The sequence below is a fragment of the Halichoerus grypus genome, chromosome 6, assembly GCF_964656455.1.
Source record: "Halichoerus grypus chromosome 6, mHalGry1.hap1.1, whole genome shotgun sequence".
Lineage (NCBI taxonomy): Eukaryota > Metazoa > Chordata > Mammalia > Carnivora > Phocidae > Halichoerus > Halichoerus grypus.
The window spans coordinates 154716710-154739975 of NC_135717.1; the positions used below are offsets into that span (position 1 = coordinate 154716710).

Sequence of the window (23266 nt, forward strand, 5' to 3'; positions counted from 1 at the left end):
AAATGGCTATAAAGGATTTCCCAACCCTTATCTTCACCATGACTTCAGTCACAAGTTTTTTTTATGTCTGAGACAGCTACTCTCTAGTTTCCTGAAGTTTAAAAAATCAGTTTTATGAATTTTTTTTGAGTGTGTGTGGTCTTGGGTAAGCAAATCTTTATGTAATTAAATAGTAACAATTCCACAATCAGAGACTATGTTTATTTTTATGCATGTGAATGCACCTGATACAGTGTCTGGGTTAATCTAAACTTAAGATACTTGCTTTCAATGAATCATGGTGCCAAAATTATTTCCAAGTGGAACTTAAATTAATGCCAAATAGGCCAATGAGACAGAGAGTTTTACTTCTTATAGCTATAGGCTTCTGTTACCTTTTTTAACCTGATTCCAACTTTCATTTGCTATACCAATTTTAGTTTTCTTAGACTAAATTACACTGCTATTGTGTACTTTAAGTTTGAAGTCATATTTAAGGATAATTTTAAATAAAACGGACCATGCTGCCTTTGGCTATTATTAATGTAAATGATGAAAACTCTGTGCCATTTCTTTGCCAATTTAAAATGGAATTCACTGGTTATCCAGAAATAAAGGCAAGAGTTACAACTTCATCTCTTTAGCCACTGGCATGAGAGTTGTTTTTACTATCTCTAAGCCTCCAAATTCTGATCACTTGAAGAAGCAACTCTAAAAGATACCTGAAGAAATATAAATTTATTCTAACATGTAGTTTATTTCAAATAACAAGGAATAGTTCATTTTTAGGCTGTGATTTGTTATGTATAACTTTTAAAATATTAAATATGAAAAATGTCATAAAAGGATAATTCAATCCTTTATTAAACTGGATAAAAGCACTCAAAACCAGAACTTTAAATAGTTAGGCAGCACTCACACTATTTTTGTTTAGTATAAACAAAAAGCTAAACGGTATAACTGGAACAATGTTGACACTAGCTTATTTATAATTACAAGTCTTACTCTACCAACCCAACTTGATAAAATAAGTTCAACAAATTATTTTCCTACCAACTTTGGTAATTAGCAAGATGTGGACAGCTTTCTAGTATCTCTTCCTGATATTAATAGTGGGTTATGTGGGAACAAAAGACAGGGCCACAAGTTTGCTTATTCTATAACCTATAAGCATAGCATCAAATCAACTGCAAGTTAGTTTCCTCAGTACCTAACTCTCCTGCTCCTGAGAGAATTCTGAACTAGGGTGCTTGTTCAAACAGATTCCTGGTTCACAATTAGTATTTCAGTATTGGTATGAAATGAAATAATCTCTTTCAAACCAAATTAATTGTGATATGGTATAATTATAGAAGCCATTTTTATTATTAATGAAAATGTTTGTCTATATTAGTACTTCCCTAGATCTGAATTTCATCAATCACAGGAAAAAGGAGAGAATTTTCAAGATCAATTTACAATAAAATACTCAAAGTTATATGACCCTCCCTTACTTGTGGTCCTTAAGTATATTTACTACACAACCAATAAAAAATAAATAACTAAAAGCAGAGACAAAACTGACTGTACTATCTCATGGAATAATCAGAATTTCTCGTTGGCCTGTGAAAAGATAAATTCGCTTGGCTTGCTTTGTTAGAAGCAAAATTTAAAGCACTCACAGCATTTCCCCCAAAAAGTAAATTTTTCATTTCTAATAGCCAAGCAGGGTTTCTCTATCACTGCTATTCATTTTAGGATTAAGGAATAAGGACCAGTAAATGCAGCTCAGCAAAACAAAACAAAACAAAACAACAACAACAAAAACCAAAAGAGAGAGAAAATAACAATTATAAGGAAAGTAACAACATAAACTGTGCCTAACAGACTGTATAATGTACATGAGCATATGCAAATAACTCATAAGTTTAAACACATGTGACCTATACCCGTTTCCTTTTTTTAAGGAAGGAACAATACTAACCTACTTTCAAATAGTAAAGTTAAATGAGTAAAAGTATAGTAATTTCCTGAATAAACGCACCACTTAGTGAGTTTTTAATTATTAACAAAGCAATACTTGAAACACTTATATTTTCAAATTTAGTGCAATACTCCAAAAGTAAATATCACTTATGAAAAATGATGAAGTGCTAATTGTAAAAACTGCACTGGCTTTTTAAAACCACATTCTATTAGAGTACTGAAACTCTCAAAATGTGGAATATTAAAAAAAAACAAAAAACAAAAAACAAAGCTACTATACAAAGTTTCTTTAATGTAAAAAAATTTACTTCCTAGAAGCAAAAGGAACATGTAATCTCATTAAAATTGGGTTAGCTAAAGAGAGACAGATAAATAGCATTAATTAATTAGTTAATAAGCATATAAATACAAAGTCATGGTGGCAAGAATATTAAAGAACCACCTTTCAGTAGTGGCATTTAAATTCTCAGGACCCCTTTTATCAAAATTTAAAACTACTGAGGACCCAAAGAGCTTTTATGTATATTGACTGATATTTGCCATATTAGAAAAACTGAGAAAAATTTAAAACTTATTCATTAAAATCACCACTTATTATATATTAACATGAATTTTTATGAAAAAGATTTTTTCTAAAGGAAAATAAAAATTAGTACAAATGGTCTTATTCAAATTTTTGTAGTCTATTTTAAAAGAAGACTCTTAGATTCTCACAACTGCTTTTGCATTCAATCTGTTGTGATATGTTGCTTTGAAGTATAGGAAGAGAATGAGATCTCACATAGATACGAAGTTGGAAAGAGGAAGAGCATTTAAACAGCCTTTTCTGAAAATTGTGCATATTCTTCTTTGACACTACATCAGATTTAATTTCTTAAACATTATGTGGTAACTGAAATTATATTAGTAAACTTCTCATACTCTTGTTACATTAAAATTCACTGGTCTATCTTGTACTTTAAATGGATCTTTTACCCACGCATGAATCTGTAGTATCATGTAAGTACTAGTCATTTGGAAAATAATGATTCCCTAGGTTATACAGATATTCCAAATGCTTACAGATTTCTAAACATATCAAAAAAACCATATTTGTTAATATCACCATTGATCTCACCAGTAAAGTCTTTTAAGTATGGGGAAAATATTGAGCTCAAAGCGGCAGATCCAAATTTCCAAAATTTAATTTTTGCTTGAAAACTCAAACCTTCCTATTGGCAAGAAATACTTTCAGTTGTTTTCCTTGAAGTGATAGGCTCACTTATTTCCAAGAAAACGTGCGCCAAAATACCTAAGTCTGAGTACCCATAGTTTGTCCATCAGTCATTTTTTTAAGTAAAAATGATGTTCTTGAAAAAAAGGGTTAATTCAGTTTGCATTCACATAAACACTATTCCTTGAGATAACCACAGTATTTCCATGTACAGCAAATGGGTTTTATGTATACTTCTCATTTCATTACATAAAATACTAAAAAGACATGTACTTAAAGATGGAGATTTAATAAAAATGAATTAGTTTTACTACTTCATCAAATATCTTTTTATATGTAACTGACACTTTTTCCCTCCAAGTGTATATAGTGGTGAAGAACACAATGACTACTAAGTACAATTTGGTGCCACTGCCTTAATTTATATTAATGCACAAACCAGTAGCTTTACCCCTTAGTGCTTCTGGACTATCACTGCAGGTATTAACACAGTGAAAAAGGCAAGTAACATTTAGTATAATTTTGATAAAATACACCTTTGGAGATGCCCTGAAAGGGTCTCAGGACGCTTAGGGGTCTAAAGACCATACCTGAGAACTGGTGCCTTTTGGCATTCATGAACGTAACTCACCCACCAAAGTTTTATCAAATATCTTATTCCATGGGCTACAGAGAAAATTTCCAAACTCACATAAAAGCAATCACACAGTTGTTCTTATAAATGTAACCACCTGGAACTATTTATAAATATCTTATACATCCATACCAAAATCTGCTAGCTTTAATTCTCCTTTTTCATTAATGAGTAGGTTCTGTGGTTTCAAGTCTCGGTGCAATACCTTTCTTCTGTGGCAATATGCCAAACCACGTAGAATTTGGTACAAAAACAGCTACAGAAACAAATGAATAGAAATTAGTCTTACAAATAATAAGACAATACTTTGGTAAGCATGTTACGGTAAACAAAAAGCAACTGGCCTAGAAGAGTCAAAGAAAAAAAAAACCCGCATCCTTAAGTACAAAGCCTTTCCTGATATAGTTGTTCTCTGAATTTTACAATTTATTATTTTATTTGAAGCATCTACCTATTTTTCTAGTCTGACAATTTCTATGAAAATAAATATTGAAAATAAAGTGAAATGAAACTCTGCATAGTAATAGTCCATTTGTTATAGAAAATGATTTAAAATAAATATATCCTCATAAGCTCACAGGCCTACTAAGGCTTACAATCTGATTATGATATTCTGGCAAAACAACTAACCAACATCTACCCCCACCCACCAAAAAAAACCTGATCTGGGACAGTGTTGTTAAAATAAGGCATTGGAACTGGTGGTTTTATAAAAATTCTGAGGTGTCAAAGAGAATGGTGCTGCATAGCTCTGGCAAATTACGTGCTATAAAAATAACCTAAACCAGCTTCTATCACCCACCCTCTGGGTACTTTACTTTCTGCACCTCCTACTCAGCCTTCGAAATCTGCTATGATTCAGAAAAGGGAATTAGCACTGTAGAGCTCTGAATGACTCTCTGAAAAAAGCAATTCCTATAAAGCTAATGGTACACTTTTTTGTACATTTTGGTAGAAAAGGGGATGTGGAACACAGAAGGTCTTCAATTCTCTGGAGTTGACGAAAAAGAGCCTCAAGTACAGAGGATTCAAGAATGTATCTTCAGCTTACATGTAGGTGAAAAATAGAGCATTAGGACATTAAGAATAAGCCAAGGCAGGAAGCTGAACAACAGGCCTGAAGAAATTCTAAGCAGCAGTTTCCACACACTACATATTTATATGTTTTGAAAACTCTAAAATTACTATTTCTATATATTCCTGTTCCTTTTTATGTCTGAAAAATATAAGGGCTATTTAAAATGACACACTAAAACATACCTTTACATTGTGCATACTCATGATGTTTCCACAGTCATCCATGTACTGTTTTAGGTCTTTATCCTGAAAAAATACAGTACTTTACTATGTGATATGTGATACATACTTCTCAGAAGGCATGGGTGATTTACTTTTAACAGTATATAATTTTTAAAAGTGTTGTTTTTTTTTCTTGGAGAAAAGATATTGAATGCACAACACATAATTTAATTAAATACCAATAACTAAACAGCAATGCCCTGGAGCTGTGAACTCAATTTCCTATGTTTCATTATAGCAAAAGTAAATACTGAATTTTCGTTAAATGCTTACCAGATACTCAAAAACCAGAGTCAAAGATTTATCTGTATGAACAATATCATGTAAGGTTACTATATTTGCATGTTTTAGATCCTTTAATAGTGAAACTGCAAAAAAGAAAAGAAAGTCAATTATTTAGTCTGTGGTAGCCAGACTATAAAAACCTGAAGTTTAACACATGAACTGAGTATAAGATTCTCTTCAGTGTAAAACAAAAATTCACGAATGGGATCTGTAGTATAAATTTTAATAGAATCATTTTTTCTTTTATTTAATGGCTTTGGGCTTGTTTTTAATACTTAAAACTATTCCCAATGTTACAGTAATATTCTCCGTAACATCATCTTCTGTTTTTTCTCAAATATTAACTTACTGAGACTTACAAGATTAATTTAGATATAGTTTAAGATACCATTTTTTTCCTCCAAATTGCTCATGAGTTGCTTCAAGCCATTTTCTGGATAATCTAGCTTTTAAAAAAAAATGGTATCATGGTATTTACATTCTGTATATATCAATTTATAGTTTGCTTTTCCCCATAGATAATATATAACATTTCCCAATGTCAAATATTTATTCATGACAATAATTTTTAATGACTTCATAGTATCTCACTATAAACTATACAATAATAATTAATACTGTTAAATATTTTGACTTTAAATATTAGTTTTAATGTCTATAAATATATCTCCCAGTCCTCTATATCTGAGCTCTTTCTACTTAGAAAAAAAATGAATTCTTGTTATGCAGCTTTGGTTTTAAAACATTCTATATAAACTCTTTTATACATTTTGCTCACAAAGATCTAATTTTACCTTCTCTTATAGCTGTACAGGGTGCACCTTCTTCATGTTCCAACCGGATCTCTTTTAATGCCACCAAATTCTCTGTCAATTTACTTCTTCCTTTATATACTGTCGCATATGTACCCTATAAAATATATTTTTGAAAGACACATCAAAATATCCTAAGAGTCTATCTATAGCATTTCTACAATAAAGAGCCCTAACTAAATTCCTAATTTGTAAGCATATGTTAAAGTCCATTTTTGCAAGGAAAACTCTACAATGATTAGTCTCGGTTTTCTTATAGCTAAGAGGACTTTCAGTAGTACCATATGCAGAGCCTCCATATTCTTATAACCCTATGGAGTGCCTCAAAGTATGAAAACATAGAATATTTAATTTACTTTTTCTACTCTTTATCAGATTAACAACTGGATCAGTAGCTTTAGAGTCAAAGTACTTTACCTGCAAAGGTATGCGGACTTTGAGGCAACTAAGTGAGCATGTTAACTGAAAACTGAAAATGTAACTGACATAACGTTAAATTAGAAAAATTTTATCAGTTCTCAGACTTTTCAGAATTTGTGTACATTCACTCTCCTTTAAAGAACAAATACATTCTACAGGACAGTTCTTCTACCATTGCCAAGATAGCCCACAAATTCCCTTAAGCTTCCCTGTTAGCTAATTCCATTATTTTCTGGCTGGCTCTTTCTCACCCTGGAAGACAGACCACTTCAAAATTAGTCAGTACTCGTAGCAAGTTCAAGAAAACCAAGGTCTTCTCAGCCAAAAATTTCCTTAACCTTCAATGAGATGTGTCTTTATCTTTAGGGATAAAATTTTGATTTTTTGCAGGTTTGAACTCATTCAATTTCCCACATGATGGCCAGGAGGCTAATAGATAGATGCCTATATTGTGTTACCAAGAAAGCACAATATTTTTTGCTTCAATAAAAGATTACAAGCTATAAAAAATACTCATTTCCTCTCAAATTGATAGCATAATTTCAAGAATTGAAGGTTTTCTTCCTTCTAACATTCTGTTGCCTTTTTGGTACAAGATATAATCTTTTAGACAACAGTGTTTACATTTGTTTTCTAGGCTGGTAGAAACTGTGGACTAATTGTGGAGTTTGGATAATGAACAAGGAAAAAGAAAGGTGTTTTATATTTTTGAAATAAGTATCTGCTTACCTCTCCAAGCTTTTCCAATTTGATATAGGTTTCCATTTTTCCAAACCCAATTTCTGACTGAAAGCAAACAATAATAAATTTAGTATTCTTAAAATTTCAATCCATCTCTTCCTCAATTTTTTTTTAATATTATTCTTTTTCTTTTTAAAGGAGTGCACTTTATTTTTATTATTTCTTTTAAGGTAAGCTCCACGCCCAACATGGGGCTTGAACTCACGACCCCAAGATCAAGAGTCGCATGCTCTACCGACTGAGCCAACAGGTGTCCCTCTTCACCAATTTCTGAAACTTTCCTGCTCTAACGAGTGTCTTGAAATAGAAAAATCTGATTATAATTAAATTGTTGAACATCTGTCAAGTTTTAAAATTCACCCAATGTTGGAACATTCAAGGTTCTAAAACATCAAAGTTCACAATTAAAACTGCCGAACCATCTTTTTATATAGATTGGTTAACATTCTGCTAAGAAAAAATGTTTTACTTTAAGGCCCTGAGATTTTAAGATACCACAGGCATTTTAAGATACTAAAGAATTTTATAAAAGACAACTACATGATTTTCTTTCTAGCAAAACTGCAAAGTAAGTAATTTTCCTACATATTTTCCTTCACCAATTTTCGACTTCTCTAGGACGGCCTGCAAACAACAAAATACTACTTGTTTCAGGTTTTCTAACCAAAATGCAATGGAAAAGACAAGTGCAAGTCACACTCCATTACGGATCAGGAAACTAACACAGAAGTAGTAAGTCTAAATCTGACACCCCCACCCTTTCCCAAAAAGTCTTTAAAAGTAAGTTCTCAAAACCATTGCTTTTAAACCTGGAGCTTGTTTGCCTCACTTCTGTATGGAATCAATAAATGAGGTAGATGGAATACACCCAAATATGCAATGGAAACCTAATATTTAAAAACTAAAAACAAAAAGCCTCAAAAGATTTAAGAAAAAAAATACAGAGATGAAAACTTAGGGACTGAGAGTGCAGCAACAGAAAAAAGATAAACAACAGAGGAGTAAGAATCTTCTTAAAATTGCTTTCTCGTACTCCTTTGTAGATCGTGGAAAAGGCAATAATCTAAAGATTCACTTCTCACTGAGTGTGGTGCTCATGCCCTTAAATGAATAGCCAGTGAAAAGAAACAATGTTCTTTTATACATAATCTCAGCTCTCAAAGTTATATAAATAATACTGGATCCTAAAATACTACGTTTTAGTCCAACTGTGAAGGTTCAAATATGCAATTTTTCCAGAGGTGTTGAATAAAATAAAAATGGTACTTGACAATTCGACTTAACATCACTTACCATTTTGAACAGTAAACTGCCCAAAGTTGAAAGGCCAAAAATAGCACAGGTCCCTCAAATAGACTGTTATCTTTTTTTAATTAAATTTTATTGTTTTTAGTAAAGCATAGTTGACATTTTTTATCCTTTTGTTATAATGATTTATATCCTCTTAAAAGCCATGAGGAAAATCGTATGTCCAATAGTACTTAATTCAACTTTGCTAAACTAATAAAAACTTTGCTCATAGGTGGTATTAATGGATGACTGCAAAAATTTTGGGAATCTTTAAAGTTTTTCTCGCTATGTGGTATTTTCAAGCAATTTTATTTAAAAAATGTGATTTGGGAACTGTCACACACCATCCACCCATGTGCACTGTCTTATATGTGACTGAGAGATACTAAGTCCTTCCTTTCTATTATCAATAACTATGCAGAATAATAAGGTGAAACTACAGTAGGTAACACTTTCCAATTACAAATGGAGAAATGGAGTTTTTTAACTTTAATACAGAAAATGTGGCAAATAGCCCACTATTTGGTACATGAGAACCTGATCCTGAATAATCTTAGTGTATGTATGTTTTATTTATAGCCTATTTAGATAGGATCTTAAATAACTACTTTGAAAAAACGCTAACTGCCAGTGTCACATAAACTACAGTAGAATGTGTTTATTTTCTTATACCTATCTCTAGAATTCATTAAAATCACAAATATGGAACTACTACACTTCTGCCATGAATTTTAAGTCTTGTGTCATATCTTAAATGAAGGGAAAAAAACTGTACTGATAGTAAATGGAAACTAGTATAAACAAAACAACGAATGTCCTGAGAAAAATAAAAATATCATCTATAATAATGAGAACCACAAAGAAAAATACGACTGCAAGCTAGAAACTTTTTCTCATCAAGAGTTGGGAAATTTTCTTATTCATTCTTTTATCTTAAGTAAATAAATACTAGCACTCCTTTAAAACATCAAATATACTTTGGTCCAATAGTCCAGTGGCTATGACAAAAATGCTGATAATTTGCTTTAAAGAGTATGTAAGTGGACTACAAATTCACTGTAAAGATAAAAATGTTATAGAGATTACTGTATCATATGAAGTATATAAGGAATAAACTAATGGATGATCAAATATTAATATAACAAAGTCAGTCTTCAGAGAATGACATTTAGTGAGATCATTAAAATATGCTGAAAGTCTACTTTTTATTTTATTTTTTTAAAGATTTTATTATTTATTTGACAGAGAGACAGCGAGAGAGGGAACACAAGCAGGGAGAGCGGGAGAGGGAGAAGCAGGCCTCCCACTGAGCACGAAGTCCAACGCGGGGCTCGATCCCAGGACCCTGGGATCATGACCTGAGCCGAAGGCAGATCCTTAACGACTGAGCCACCCAGGCGCCCCGAAAGTCTGCTTTTCAAAAAGGTAAATACTGTACTATAATTATAAAGTTTCATTTAAATTTGAATAATCAATCTATAAGATAAAGAGCATTACTGAATTTCATCATGCAGGCAGGGAGAGAATTCAGACAAAACGCATAGTTATACTAGTGAAATTATCTGCCAGAATAAAGTGTAACCACCTCATTTAATAATTTCCAGCCTTAAGGCTTTAATAATTACATGTAAATATTACTTACTGAATCTTTAAATGAAATTTTTAGAAAATTTTGCTTGCATTTTTATCTGCTGAATATGACAAGATTAACAATAGATATAATGACTAGCTTGTTGACATGCTCTCCTACAGAAATTATTCAGAGGACAGAGGACAAAGTTCATTTATCCAACATTTACCAAGTACAATGCTAGGTACTAGGGATATAGTGAAGACGACAGAAATGATTCCTGCTTTTGTGAGTTCACAATCTAGACGGGATATACTGAAGACGACAGAAATGATTCCTGCTTTTGTGAGTTCACAATCTAGACTGAGTTCCATCATTAGATTATTTTACAATAGTTTAAAAGTTTTATAAAAACAGAAATAGCTAAAGGAATCAAACAGTAAGCTTTATATTATATTTTATTTTTTAAAGATTTACTTATTTTAGGGGCGCCTGGCTGGCTCAGTCATTAAGCGTCTGCCTTCGGCTCAGGTCATGATCCCAGGGTCCTGGGATTGAGCCCCACATCGGGCTCCCTGCTCAGCGGGAAGCCTGCTTCTCCTCTCCCACTCCCCCTGCTTGTGTTCCCTCTCTCGCTGCCTCTCTCTCTGTCAAATAAATAAATAAAATCTTAAAAAAAAAAAAAAAGATTTATTTTAGAGAGAGAGACAGAGTGCAAGCACAAGCAGGGGGAGGGACCGAGGGAGAGGGAGAGAATCTCGAGCAGACTCCCAGCTGAGCACAGAGCTGAACTTGGAGCTCAATCCCACAACCCTGAGATCATGACCTGAGATGAAATTAAGAGTCAGATGCTTAACCAACTGAGCCACCCAAGTGCCCCAACTTTATATTTTAATAAAATATAAAAATCTCCTTAATTCTACTTTCCAAACAAATGAAGATAGTTTTTTGTTATTTCACTGCTCTAAGAGAATACCTGGCTTTTTTGGCAGCCCCAATCAAATTCCTGTTCAGATGACTCTTATAGCATAAGCACATGAAAACTTTTTAAAAATCCCAAATAAATTATAATTTATAATAGCCTTTCTATAATTAAATGTAACCTGCATGTGGTATTGAGCATTATGGGAGATTTCTGGATTACTCTGGCTCTGCCAACATAATCACTGTATCATAGTTGTAAAGATTTTTTTTCCAAGTTTTTATTTAAATTCTGGTTAACATATAGTGTGATATTGGTTTTAGGAGAATTTAGTGATTCGTCACTTACATATAACACCCAGTGGTCATCACAAAAGTGCCCTCCTTAAGAGGTATTAACATGCTAGCAATGCAGTCTGAGCTTAAAAACAAATGAAGTATGTGCAGAAGTTCTATAGATGCCATACTAAAAGTGAATGCATATATAAGAAACACAGGGGACAAAGGGAGATTTTTTCAAACATCCATTTCCCTCCTTGTGAGATCACGGAGTTACTGTTACTGTTAGAAATGTCCGGGGCAGAAAAGAGATTGAGAACCTTTATTCTATTTGCTAATTTTGTGTTCCAAAAATTACTGTTACCATCAGTATGATACGATCTTAATTCTGTACATAATATACCAAAGGTAAATTAAATTGTGAGTGGACTTTGAGCCTCACTTCCACACTCCATGATATATTTACTATTTCTAAGAGACATCAGGACTTGATACACTACTTTTTCACCTACTCATAGAAATAAAAAAGGACTACATATGATACATATTGCTCAAGCCATGAATGAGGAATCCAACTCATTGTTAGGAACAAGCAGATTCTGTAAATGTGTAAAACCTGTAATTTCAATATAATGAGGCAAATTTTCATATACAGACTCTCAATCTACTAGAGCTGCACTTAACAGTCACAAAAATGTCACTGGGCATGCCATCATTCTAAGTGAATCAGTGTTCTAATGAATCTTGACTATTGGCATGTGGGCTTTCCACTAATCTAATGTGTAATTAAATATGTTAAGAGTTAGAACATCTCACTTCTAATCAACCATGATGAATATTAAACAGCCCTTCACCAATCCAATAACCAGTATCTTTAACATGAGATAAAACAACTAAATGTAATGTGGTGTCCTAGATGGGACCCTGGGACAAAAAAAGGACATTAGTAGAAAACTAGGGAAATCTGAATAAAGTGTGGAATAGTAGTAATACACAAAATGCTGATTTCCTTAGTTGTGACACGCTAAAGTAATGTAAAATGTTAATAATAGTAGTAACTGGGTATGTGTATGGGAACTCTTTATATTATCTTTTAAATTTTTCTGTAAATCTAAAACTATTCTAAAATAAAAATAGGAAGAATTTAGTCAAGAGAGGGAGACTGAATATATACGAGTGTACAGGATGACAAAAATATTCTAAAGCATCCTGAGGAGATGGGATAAGAAGAAAGACAATTCCTCAATATTAAAAGAAGTAAAGAGGGTGCCTGGGTGGCCCAATTGGTTAAGCGTCTGCCTTCGGCTCAGGTCACGATTCTGGTGTCCTAGGATCGAGTCCTGCACTGGGCTCCCTGATCCGCGGGAGTCTGCTCCCTCTGCCTCTCTCTGTCTCTCATGAATAAATAAATAAAATCTTTAAAAAAAAAAAAAAAAGAAAGAAAGAAAAAGAAGGACGAAAGAGCAGAATGAGTATAGGTGTAGATGGATTTGCACATCTGTTACTCAAAAAATGAGGGGGTCTCTGGTTATGGCTTTTCTCTTCTTTATCATGTAGGAAAAGAGATCATCTGCGTATATTGAGAGGGGAAGGGTTAACCAGAGAAAAACAATATAGGGTAGCCAAGCAATTCTGAAAGTTCATTTTAGGTTGATGATGATGATCATAAATTTATAGAAGAACCAATTAGCCCTATTGTAGGTCTTTCTTCATCAGAAACTGTGATTTGTTTCTTAATTCCTACTCAAAGGATGTATGTTATTTTAACTACTCTATTTGTTATACATTGCTATTGAATACGCAAAAATATAAAGTTTTATACTTTTAGAAAGACAAGGTTAAAATTTTATATTTTATCTCAAAAATATATTTTATTTTTTTAGATAAAGAATATATTATCCAGGGGTGCCGGGGTGGCTCAGATGGTTAAGCATCTGATTCTTAACTTTGGCTCAGGTCATGAATCAGGGTTGTGGGATCATGCCCTGTGTTGGGCTCCGTGCTCAGCACGGAGTCTGCCTGAGATTCTCTCCCTCTCCCTCTGCCCCTCCCCCCATTTGTGCGGGCTAAAATAAATAAATCTTGGGGAAAAAAGGACTGTATTATCCATGGAAACATGAGCTCTAACACATGTGAAGAATATATTTCTTCTCCCTTCTCCTTCCATCCATTCCCTAATCCTTCCCCTTCATACATAAACCTAGGGTAGTGAAAAATAATTTTCTAATATACTTCAAAAGACACCAAATGGTTTAGTTTAGCAAGGTAGATGAATAATGAAAAGGGTGCATTAGCAGAAACCAAAACACAGCTGGCATAATTAATCTGAAATCTATAAACCACTTTAGATCAAAAACCAAGGAAGATGAGTAGGAATACTCAACCACAATAAAAACTCCATCACTTAACATTCATTAGAGGGCACTGTTTTCCTTAATTTCACGTAGACTGAAAAATATAGCTCCTAAAGAACAGCTTTAAGAATTACGTAGTGATTAAATCATACCTTTAGTTCCAATCTGAACACTCAATAACTCCAAAATTTATCCTGAGTACTAATCTTTGATAAAAATCGATAGCCAAAGAACACTTTCAACCAGGTAATCAAATGGCAAAGCTATTTAAATAAAAATGTCTTAGGCAGTGATGCAAAACTATGACGATCATAAACCTGTATACCAAAATCCAGCTGGCACTATACTTTTACTTTATTATACACTGATGAATGTCAAATTAACAATGTGCTCAGTTATATACAGCATAAGGTAATTTTATTCCTTAGAATATGTAACCCAACAGAAGTTTTTGGTGGATAAAAACATTCCATGATATAATATGTAAAAAGGAGAATAACAACTGCTAGCAATCCAGGAATCCTCATCAACTGCTCCTTCTTCAGACACAAAGTTCAGCTGAGTACCAGAGGTCCTGCCTATTTTATCTCTACATGACCCTGAGGATCTGGATTCTACTTCCCATTTCCACATGACTGCTGCATCATCCCTAATTTTGAATAAATTCCTAATCCATCTTCCTGCCTCTAGTCTTTCTCTCCTCCTACTTCATTTACACTTTTCCTGAAGCCACTGTTATGAAACAAAAATGTGATTACGTCAGCCCTTGTTTAAATCAATACCTCTGAGGTCCATTACATGGGATGAATGAAGTTCAGACTCCTTGCCTGGCCTGGTAGCCAAAGCTTTTTACAGTCTGGATTTATCCTATTCTTTCAAGCCCTATTCTTTAATCTTATTCCACATTTACCCTTCATATCAGTTATAATTTCCCCAACATACCTACATTCATACTTGTGGGTATTAGTACATCAAGTTTTCTCTGCTTAGAACACCCTTCTACCCACTGTCAACCTGACAAATTCCTACCCATCCTTCTAGAGCCAGCTAAAGCACTATCTCCTCTGTAAGCCTGTGATATGCAAAGTCATTTTACTTGCTATCTCTTCTGTCGTCCCACAGCACTTTATATGTACCTCTACTACAGGACTATAACCATCCAAAAGAGATCCTTACATATACAATCACCTGAACTTATGTCAAAGGTGACACTGCAACAGGGAAAGCTGACCTTTCAATCAGCAGTGCTTAATGCAATTGCAAGGGTCAACTGGTGCATGCTAGAAGATATGTGCAAGACATATAACTCAGTTTCTTTATACAGAATTTATAAAGAATTTCCATAAATCAGTAAGAAAAAGGCAGAAAACCCAAAAGAAAAGAGACATAGACTTAAGCAGTTAACTCACAAAAGAAGGTATACCTAAATGGCCAATAAGCATTAAAAAGGTGTTCAGCTTAGTCATCAGAAAAATGCAAATGAAACCACAATAAGGTAACATTACACACTCACCAGAAAAGTTAAAAATTTTTTAAAAAAGAGACAATATCAAAAACTGGCTAAGGAGAACAAACAGAACTGTCAAATACTGATGTGAGTGTAAACTGGTATGACCCACTTTGGAAACTCTTTTGACAGTGTTTAGGAAAGCTGAACATATGCACACAATCTGATCCAACAGTTCCACCCCTAGGTATGTACTCAACAGAAATGCTTACATATATGAACCAAAATACATGTACAAGAATGATGACAGAACCACTATTTTGTAATAACCAAAAACTAAAAACAACCCAAACATTTAAATGTCCATCAACAGGAAACTGGATAAAGTACAGTATACAATGGAATACCATGCAACAGTAAGAACAAATTAACTATAACTATATGCAACAAACTAGATGAAACATGCGCATAACATTCAGCAAAAGAGGTCAGCCAAAAAAAGAATACATACTCTATTCTTCCATGCATATTGTATAATATAAACTTGAATACACATTTTTATATTTGTATAAAATGTATTTTAATAATTTATATAGTCATAATTCAAGTTCAAAAGTTTAAATATGAATAATGAGAAATAACAAAAGCATTTTTAAAATAAGAATGTGAATGTAAATGAAGATTTTAAAAAGTCTTTTGAGATATTAAAATATACTACAAGCATTATATAACCAAAACAATGGGAAACATAGGTAAATCTAATCTTTAGCATTAGAAAGCAGGGATGTGGCTACAGTTGAGGAAGTGGAGTAGAAAGTGAACAGAGAGGGTGGCAGGAAGGGGATTTTGGGATTTCGGGCATTTTCTTTTATTGATTTGGGTACTGGTTACACAGGTATGTTAACTTTGCAAAAAATACATTGAGCTATACCACAATGGTTTATGTACTTTTCTGCATCCATAGTATATATTTACATATTTAATACATATTCTATACTTCTAGCATATATCAATAAAATTTTTCCAAAAAATAAAACAGAATATAGCTTAAACTGTATTCCAACATGCATCTTTAAACCCTTAAGAACTGGAAAACAATAAAATCCTAAAAGCAATGTAAAAAATTTAGTTATTAAAAAAGCAAATATAAAAATTAATGTGAAATGTTTACACCCAGAAAATCCAAACAAACAGATTTGATGGCACAGATATAGGAGACTGAAAACTTACTAAAGAAGCTCTACGAGACCTTCGGCTCATTGGTTGATCAAACGGTGGACTGTTTATCTGCAATTTTTCAAGATATCCATCAGGTATTCTGATATCTGCAGGCAGTGATAACCGCTTATTTAAATCCTTTATTTAAAAAAAGGGAAAAAAAGGTATTTGTAGGTAATCACAAATAGAAGAGACAAGAGCATTTCATTTTTGAATTCATGGGCTCTACTATATTATTTATTAATGATAAATAGCTGTAAGTTTTATTACAGTTTTAAAGTTATACATGTTGATTATATATAATATCTGAATGCAAACGCATTTACTGTAAGCAAAAGTATACAACATAGTTCTACAGAAATGGTACTCTGCAAACCCAGTTATTTCTGAGTCCTTTCACTGGTAAATTCCACATGGAATTTACTTAGACACTATTATACCATGTAGGAAGATGCAAAGACTACCACAAAATGTGACTAGTTTAATAACTAACCAAGCAGATATTGTAAGGTTTTGTATGCAACATAGTGAGACAACTGAAATCTTATTAGTGCTGTATCAACAGAAAGAAGTAAAAAGCAAGAAAAATCTCAACTAAACAACCTCACTTTACACCTAAAGAAACTAGAAAAAGAACAATGCCCAAACCTAGTAGAAGGAAGGAAATGATAAAGATTAGAGTAGAAATAAATGAAATAGAGACTTGAAAAAAAAAAAAAAAGAACAGATCAATGAAACTAGAAGCTAGTTTGTTGAAAAGATCAACAAAATTGGGATGCCTGGGTGGCTCAGTTGGCTAAGCATCTAACTCTTGATTTTGGCTAAGGTTATGATTTCAGGGTCAAGAGATTGAGCCTGGTGTAGGGCTCCGTGGTCAGCAGGGAGTCTGCTCAAGATTCTCTCCTTCTCCCTTTGCCCCTCCCCTGTGTGTGCATGTGCATGCTCTCTCTCTCAAATAAATAAATCTTTAAAAAAGAGATCAACAAAATTGATAAACCATTAGCCAGACTCATCAAAAAAAAAAAAGAGAGAGAGAGAGAGAGGAGACTCAAAATCATAAAGGAAAGATGAGAAATAACAACCAACTCCACAGAAAAGCAAAGGATTATAAGAGAATATTAGGAAAAATTATAAGCCAACAAATTGGACAACCTAGAAGAAATGGATAAATTCCTAGAAACATATAACAACCTCCCAAAACTAAATCAGGAAGAAATAGAAAATTTGAAAAGACCAATTACCAGCAATGAAATTTAATCAGTTATCAAAAAACTCACAACAAATAAAAGCCCAGGACCAGTTTCACAGATGAATCCCACCAAAAATTTAAAGAAGAGTTAATACCTATTCTCCTCAAACTATTCCAAAAAACAGAAGAGGAAAGAAAGCTTCTGAATTCATTCTATGAGGCCAGCATTACCCTGATACCAAAACCAGATAAAGACACCACAAAAAAAAAGAGAACTACAGGCCAATATTTCTAACATAGACGCAGAAATCCTCCACAAAACATCAGCAAACCGGATCCAACAATACATGAAAAAAAATCAGGGGTGCCTGGCTAGCTCCGTTGGTAGGGCATGCAACTCTTGATCTTAGGGTAATGAGTTCAAGCCCCATGTTGGGCACAGAGCTTACTTAATTTAAATATATATATTTAATAATTATTATATTTTATTATATATTTGTATGTAAATATATAATATGCATATATAATATAAATATATAAAATACATATATTATATATATTATATACATATTATATATGTATAACAATATATCATTATAAAATATATAATTATATTAATTATATGTTGGTATATTTATATTAATTATAGTAATGTAATACATATTTAATATTATATTAATATACAAACATGTAAATATATACTCAAAATATAATATAAATATATAATATATAAATATATGCTATAAATATATACTATAAATATATATAATATAGATATATAAATATAAATATGTAATATTAAATATATTTATGTAAAATATATAAATATATATATAATATTATTATATTAATATTTAAGTGGGATTTATTCCAGGGATGAAAGGGTGGCTCTTAAGCGGGGGGCATTTCTATTCCATTTAATTATAAAATGTGAACTGGGAGAAATTAAAAGGGAATCTTGCCTATATTGTCACACTAAGAAACATAAATCCTATAAAAAATAAATCCCTATTATCTGTAACAGTAACCAAACCATAAAACAAAATTGAGATGTATAGGAACTATGTAAACGTTTACTGAGAAACATATAACTCAAGTACAGAAATATATACCATATTCCCAAATGGTAAGACTAAGTAATGAAAAGATAATGGTTCTCCCATATTAAATGTTTTACATTTTACATAATCCCAAACAAATCACAATAACATTATTAGAACAAAATATTTAAAATTTATCTAGAAGAATACACAGAAAGTAACATCCAAAAACATTCTAAGTAAGAATACATATGTGAATGCAAGATGTGGAGGATGTTAAGAAAGAAGTCTTTTCAGCTATTATAATATACAAAAGTAAGAATATCATCAAGGGACTGTCACCTTTGGGGCAAAAAATAAATACAGCTCAATGGAAGAGAAAGTTCAGATAAAAATCCTAATAGTAAAAAAACTTTTAAAGATATGATAGAAGAAAAATATATTTTATTATGATATAATTACAGTGATATGAACAGATACCAAGTTGATCTCAAGAGTTGAAAATACTGTTTTTTAACTGATTAAGAGCAATCTTTTATCAATAAAAATGCAATCAACCAACGGGACAGATACCCCAAGCACTGTAATCTCAACTCAAAGGCACCAAAAAAAACAATATTCTTAATTCAAAACATGTTCAACTGTTTTGGAGAAAACTATTTTAATCTATAGTACATACTGAAATAACATTCATAATCAACTTTGATCTCAAGGTTATACATGAGCTATTAATTCTTTTACATGAAGACATAACATATGTTCTACAGAAATTAGTAGGTATAATAAGCCATAAAGGAAATGATACCCATATTTATAATATAAAGCCAAAAAAAAAAAAAAAAAGCTGGTGCTTATTTTATGTATACATTTTGAAATCTGAAATAAAATATTTATAAAATAAAATACTAAATATCCGGATAAACCTCAAAAATATAATTAAAATCATATTTTCTAAAAAGAAAACTTTGCTAAAGTATCATTCTGAATTTCCAGTATTTTTAAAAATTCACATTTCCCTTACAGAGACCCTACATGTTTTTTGCGGATTGTTAAATATAATTAATGTATACTTGCCTTGGGATAGATAATTAGAAAAAAGGAAATATTCACAAGACTAGTCATTACTAATGCAAAGAAACAATTTTCTTACAATGTCATCTGACTTCATGAAAATTTTCAAATGGTCATTTACTGTTTGATGTATATGTGTATTCATACACACAAACACACATATGCAGGCATATGGTTACCTCCATTGAGATCCGTCTATGTATACGATTTCTAAGACAAACGCCTGTAGGTGACTGTACTTCATCAGATGATGTCCCAGAAGCTTGGTCACTCTCACCATCTGATCCCATTTTTAGATTTTCATGAACAATATCTGTATCACAAAATGAAACATCATTTATCTTCAAAGAGATGCATTACACCTTACTATATCACATAATTTATTATCACTACAAATAAGATATAGACAGCCAACACAGAAAAATCATAAAAGTTTTTTACATTCTGGTTGCTCTGTGTAACTAATAGATCAAAATGTAACTCAGATGTCTTGAAACAGTAGTGAGAAACCTTTCACACTCAGATTATGAAAAACTATGAAAATAATTAACATCCAAGTTATTATCAAGAGCTGAATAATAAAATTACAGACTGGAAATAACATGAGGATTATTTAGTCAGTTCTCTCATTTTCCAGATCTGGGAACTGAGACTTTGAAAGGTTAAATGATTTTGAAAGGTTACACAGCTTAGAGGCAGAGCTAAAATAGAAACCTGGTCTTTTGCCTTTTATTTAGTTTAGTATTTTTTCTGTAAGATAATGTGCCACTGGGTCTACAGCCAAATGATCTATTACTTTGAATATCCTTAAAAAATAAGTTTTTAAAGCCATTAATGGAGCTTCCCCTCTCCACAGTGTTAAAAATTAAAAAAAAAAAAATTCAAAAATTATTCACTGAATATCTATTTAACTACAGAAACATCTTGTGACCACCAAAAATCTGTATGGAGGAAAAAATATATTTAAATTACAAAACAAAGTGGTGTTGGGTTTTTTTTCTTTATTATTAAAGATAAAAGTTAAATGGGAGTAGAGAGGAGGAAGATTAATTCCATCTGGGAATATTAAAAACAAACTTATATAACTTGTATAATACCTGCTCTATATTTGCATTTGTCAATCATCCTGTAATTCATCTAGCAAGAATTGCACACCAGAAACAAACAAATGCTAGATATCAAACACATTCTTAGCACTGGTTCTCTTTATACAATTATTCATTCCCCCGAAAGTATCATATTGTTTCATGCTAGAGTGCTTTAACACAACACACTTTCCCCCCCTCTTTTACCCATAAGAGATGCCTTTCCCCAATTTAACAATTTGGTGAACTCATACTTATTTTTTCAAAACTATATTCATTTGTCATCACTCAGTAAAATCTTTTCCAGACACAGATGACTACTGTGCCCACACCTACCACATCCACTGCACTGAAGTGCATTTTTTGGTTTCAGATGATTTTTATACCAAGTTAGGAGATCCTTGGGGGGCAAGATTTAGCTTATTCACTTTTATATTCCCCACACTGAACAAAGTACCTGGTGTTTAGAAGGTGGTCAACAAATAATCCCATAAATTAAATACTAAGTAAAAATCAAAGAATGCACTAGGTAACTATATCTCTTCTTTCAAATGAAATGTTATATGAAATACCAACATGTAAAACAAAATAGTATTTTATAGTTACAAATTTGTACTTTTAATGAATATTTGCTTAAGAAAATAAGAACCATTTAACAAAACTGAACTCAAGGATCTTATCAAATCAGTCTTAAAATTCCTCTATTTTTGTTTTGTCTTGATAGCACATTATTTTTTAGAGAGAGAGAGTACATGTGCATGAGTTGGGGAGGGGGGCAGAGGGAGAGGGAGAATCTTAGGCAGATTCCACACCCAGTGTGGAGCCCAACAGGGGGCTCGATCTCACAACCCTGAGATCATGACCTGGGCTGAAATCAACAGTCAGATGCTTAACCACCCGAGCTACCGAGGTGCTCCTTGATAACACACTGAGAAAATTCTTACTCACACTGATAAGCAGTTGCAAATATGATAGTTTTTAATAGACTGATATGTAATTTAAGAATATACTTCAATTACATAAAGATTTCTGGAGAAATTTTATACAAAGATCTGAACAAAATATTAACTTGGCAATAAAAGTCAATGTATTGGTAACTGATTGCTAATCTGATGGTATACAACACATCTGAGGCCAAGTATTCTTTTCTGTCACACTTTTAAAATGTTAAAGATAACTTAACCATGCCTTCTATTTCTGGCAAAATCGGAAAACCTTCCTTCCTCAAGGAAATGTTGAATAAGATGTAATAATATTTTAAAATGCATAGCTGAGTATGAAAGAATATGTGCATAATACCAAGGAAGCAAAGACAAAGAGAACTGAGAGCCAAAAGATGTTATGTATAAATTGACTCTGTTACTCTCTCAGGGAGGGGTTGCTGATCTTGGTAAGAAAATGCTTGGGTTTAGCTGCCACACTGGGATAAAAGAGGAAGCAAAGGTGTCCAAGGTGCAAGTGAGAGTTTCCTAAAGAAAGGCACAAGACTCTTAAAGTACTATAAAGGGCAGACTTAAATCTGTTCTACTGCACAAGGACTACAAAGGAGCATATGAATCTCAAACTATAAATAAATACTTGAGTACCATCGGACTCAAGCAAGAAGTTGTTCATGTCATTAACGAACAAGTGTAGTTCCAACATGAGTATCTGTATTTTCATTTCCATTAATAAGACAAAAGTGAAACAATGAAGACCATGTCAAAACTTCACTCATTTGTCACTGGTGTGAGCAACTTCTTTGCTAAATCAGGTAATAGTTTTTGAGTACTGGAAGAATATTTACTTCTCAGATGGTTCAATTTTGTGCCATTCACAACTGTAAAAGCTACAGATACAACACACTTTTAATCTGCATTACTAACATTTTCAATATTACTTTCTTAAATTCAGACCAAAGATCAGCAAATGTGACCTGTTTTTGTACAGTTCCTGAGCTAAAAATATTTTCTGCATCTTTAAAGAGTTATTTTAAAAAGAAGAATATGCAACAGAGATCATATGTGGCCCACAAAACCTGAAAAATTTACAATCTGGACCTTTGCAGGAAAGTATGCCAATCCCCAGTCTAGACAACAAAACAATATATCAAGTCCTGATGTGGAGTTTTTTCCAATTTCTCTGAGGTAAATACTCCCTCCATGGCCAAGTTCAAGCTACAACATGACCATCACTGAGCATGTAGTTGGGAAGAAATGTACATACCATTACATAAAATTTTGACTATACAGATACAACAGAAATAACCCCAAAAGCAGAGGTAATAGTAAAGTGTAGTAAAATAATTTGTAATAGAGGTAATAGTAAAGTGTAGTAAAATAATTTAGAAATAATGACTTTTGAGGATTCATTACTTTTGTAATTAGCTTACTTAATTATAGGTTTTTAACATTTAAACTTTAATAATGGCTATATTTAACAACCAGCTTGGAAAATTCCTGAAAATTTAACAAT

At 32.4% G+C, this 23266-nt stretch overlaps 1 protein-coding gene across 2 annotated transcripts in view; it reads right to left on the minus strand.

Moving 5' to 3' along the window:
• The window catches only part of CDK17 (cyclin dependent kinase 17), a 111664-nt gene that overhangs the window by 10916 nt on the left and 77482 nt on the right, over window positions 1-23266 (minus strand). For both annotated transcript variants that reach the window (XM_036085856.2, XM_036085857.2), the window contains exons 4-10: window positions 19907-20040; window positions 16440-16565; window positions 7337-7393; window positions 6170-6284; window positions 5364-5458; window positions 5052-5114; window positions 3924-4047 (exon numbers count right to left, since the gene is read on the minus strand). In XM_036085856.2, the coding sequence (XP_035941749.1) occupies window positions 3924-4047; window positions 5052-5114; window positions 5364-5458; window positions 6170-6284; window positions 7337-7393; window positions 16440-16565; window positions 19907-20040 (714 nt within the window). The remainder of the gene's footprint in view (window positions 1-3923; window positions 4048-5051; window positions 5115-5363; window positions 5459-6169; window positions 6285-7336; window positions 7394-16439; window positions 16566-19906; window positions 20041-23266) is intronic.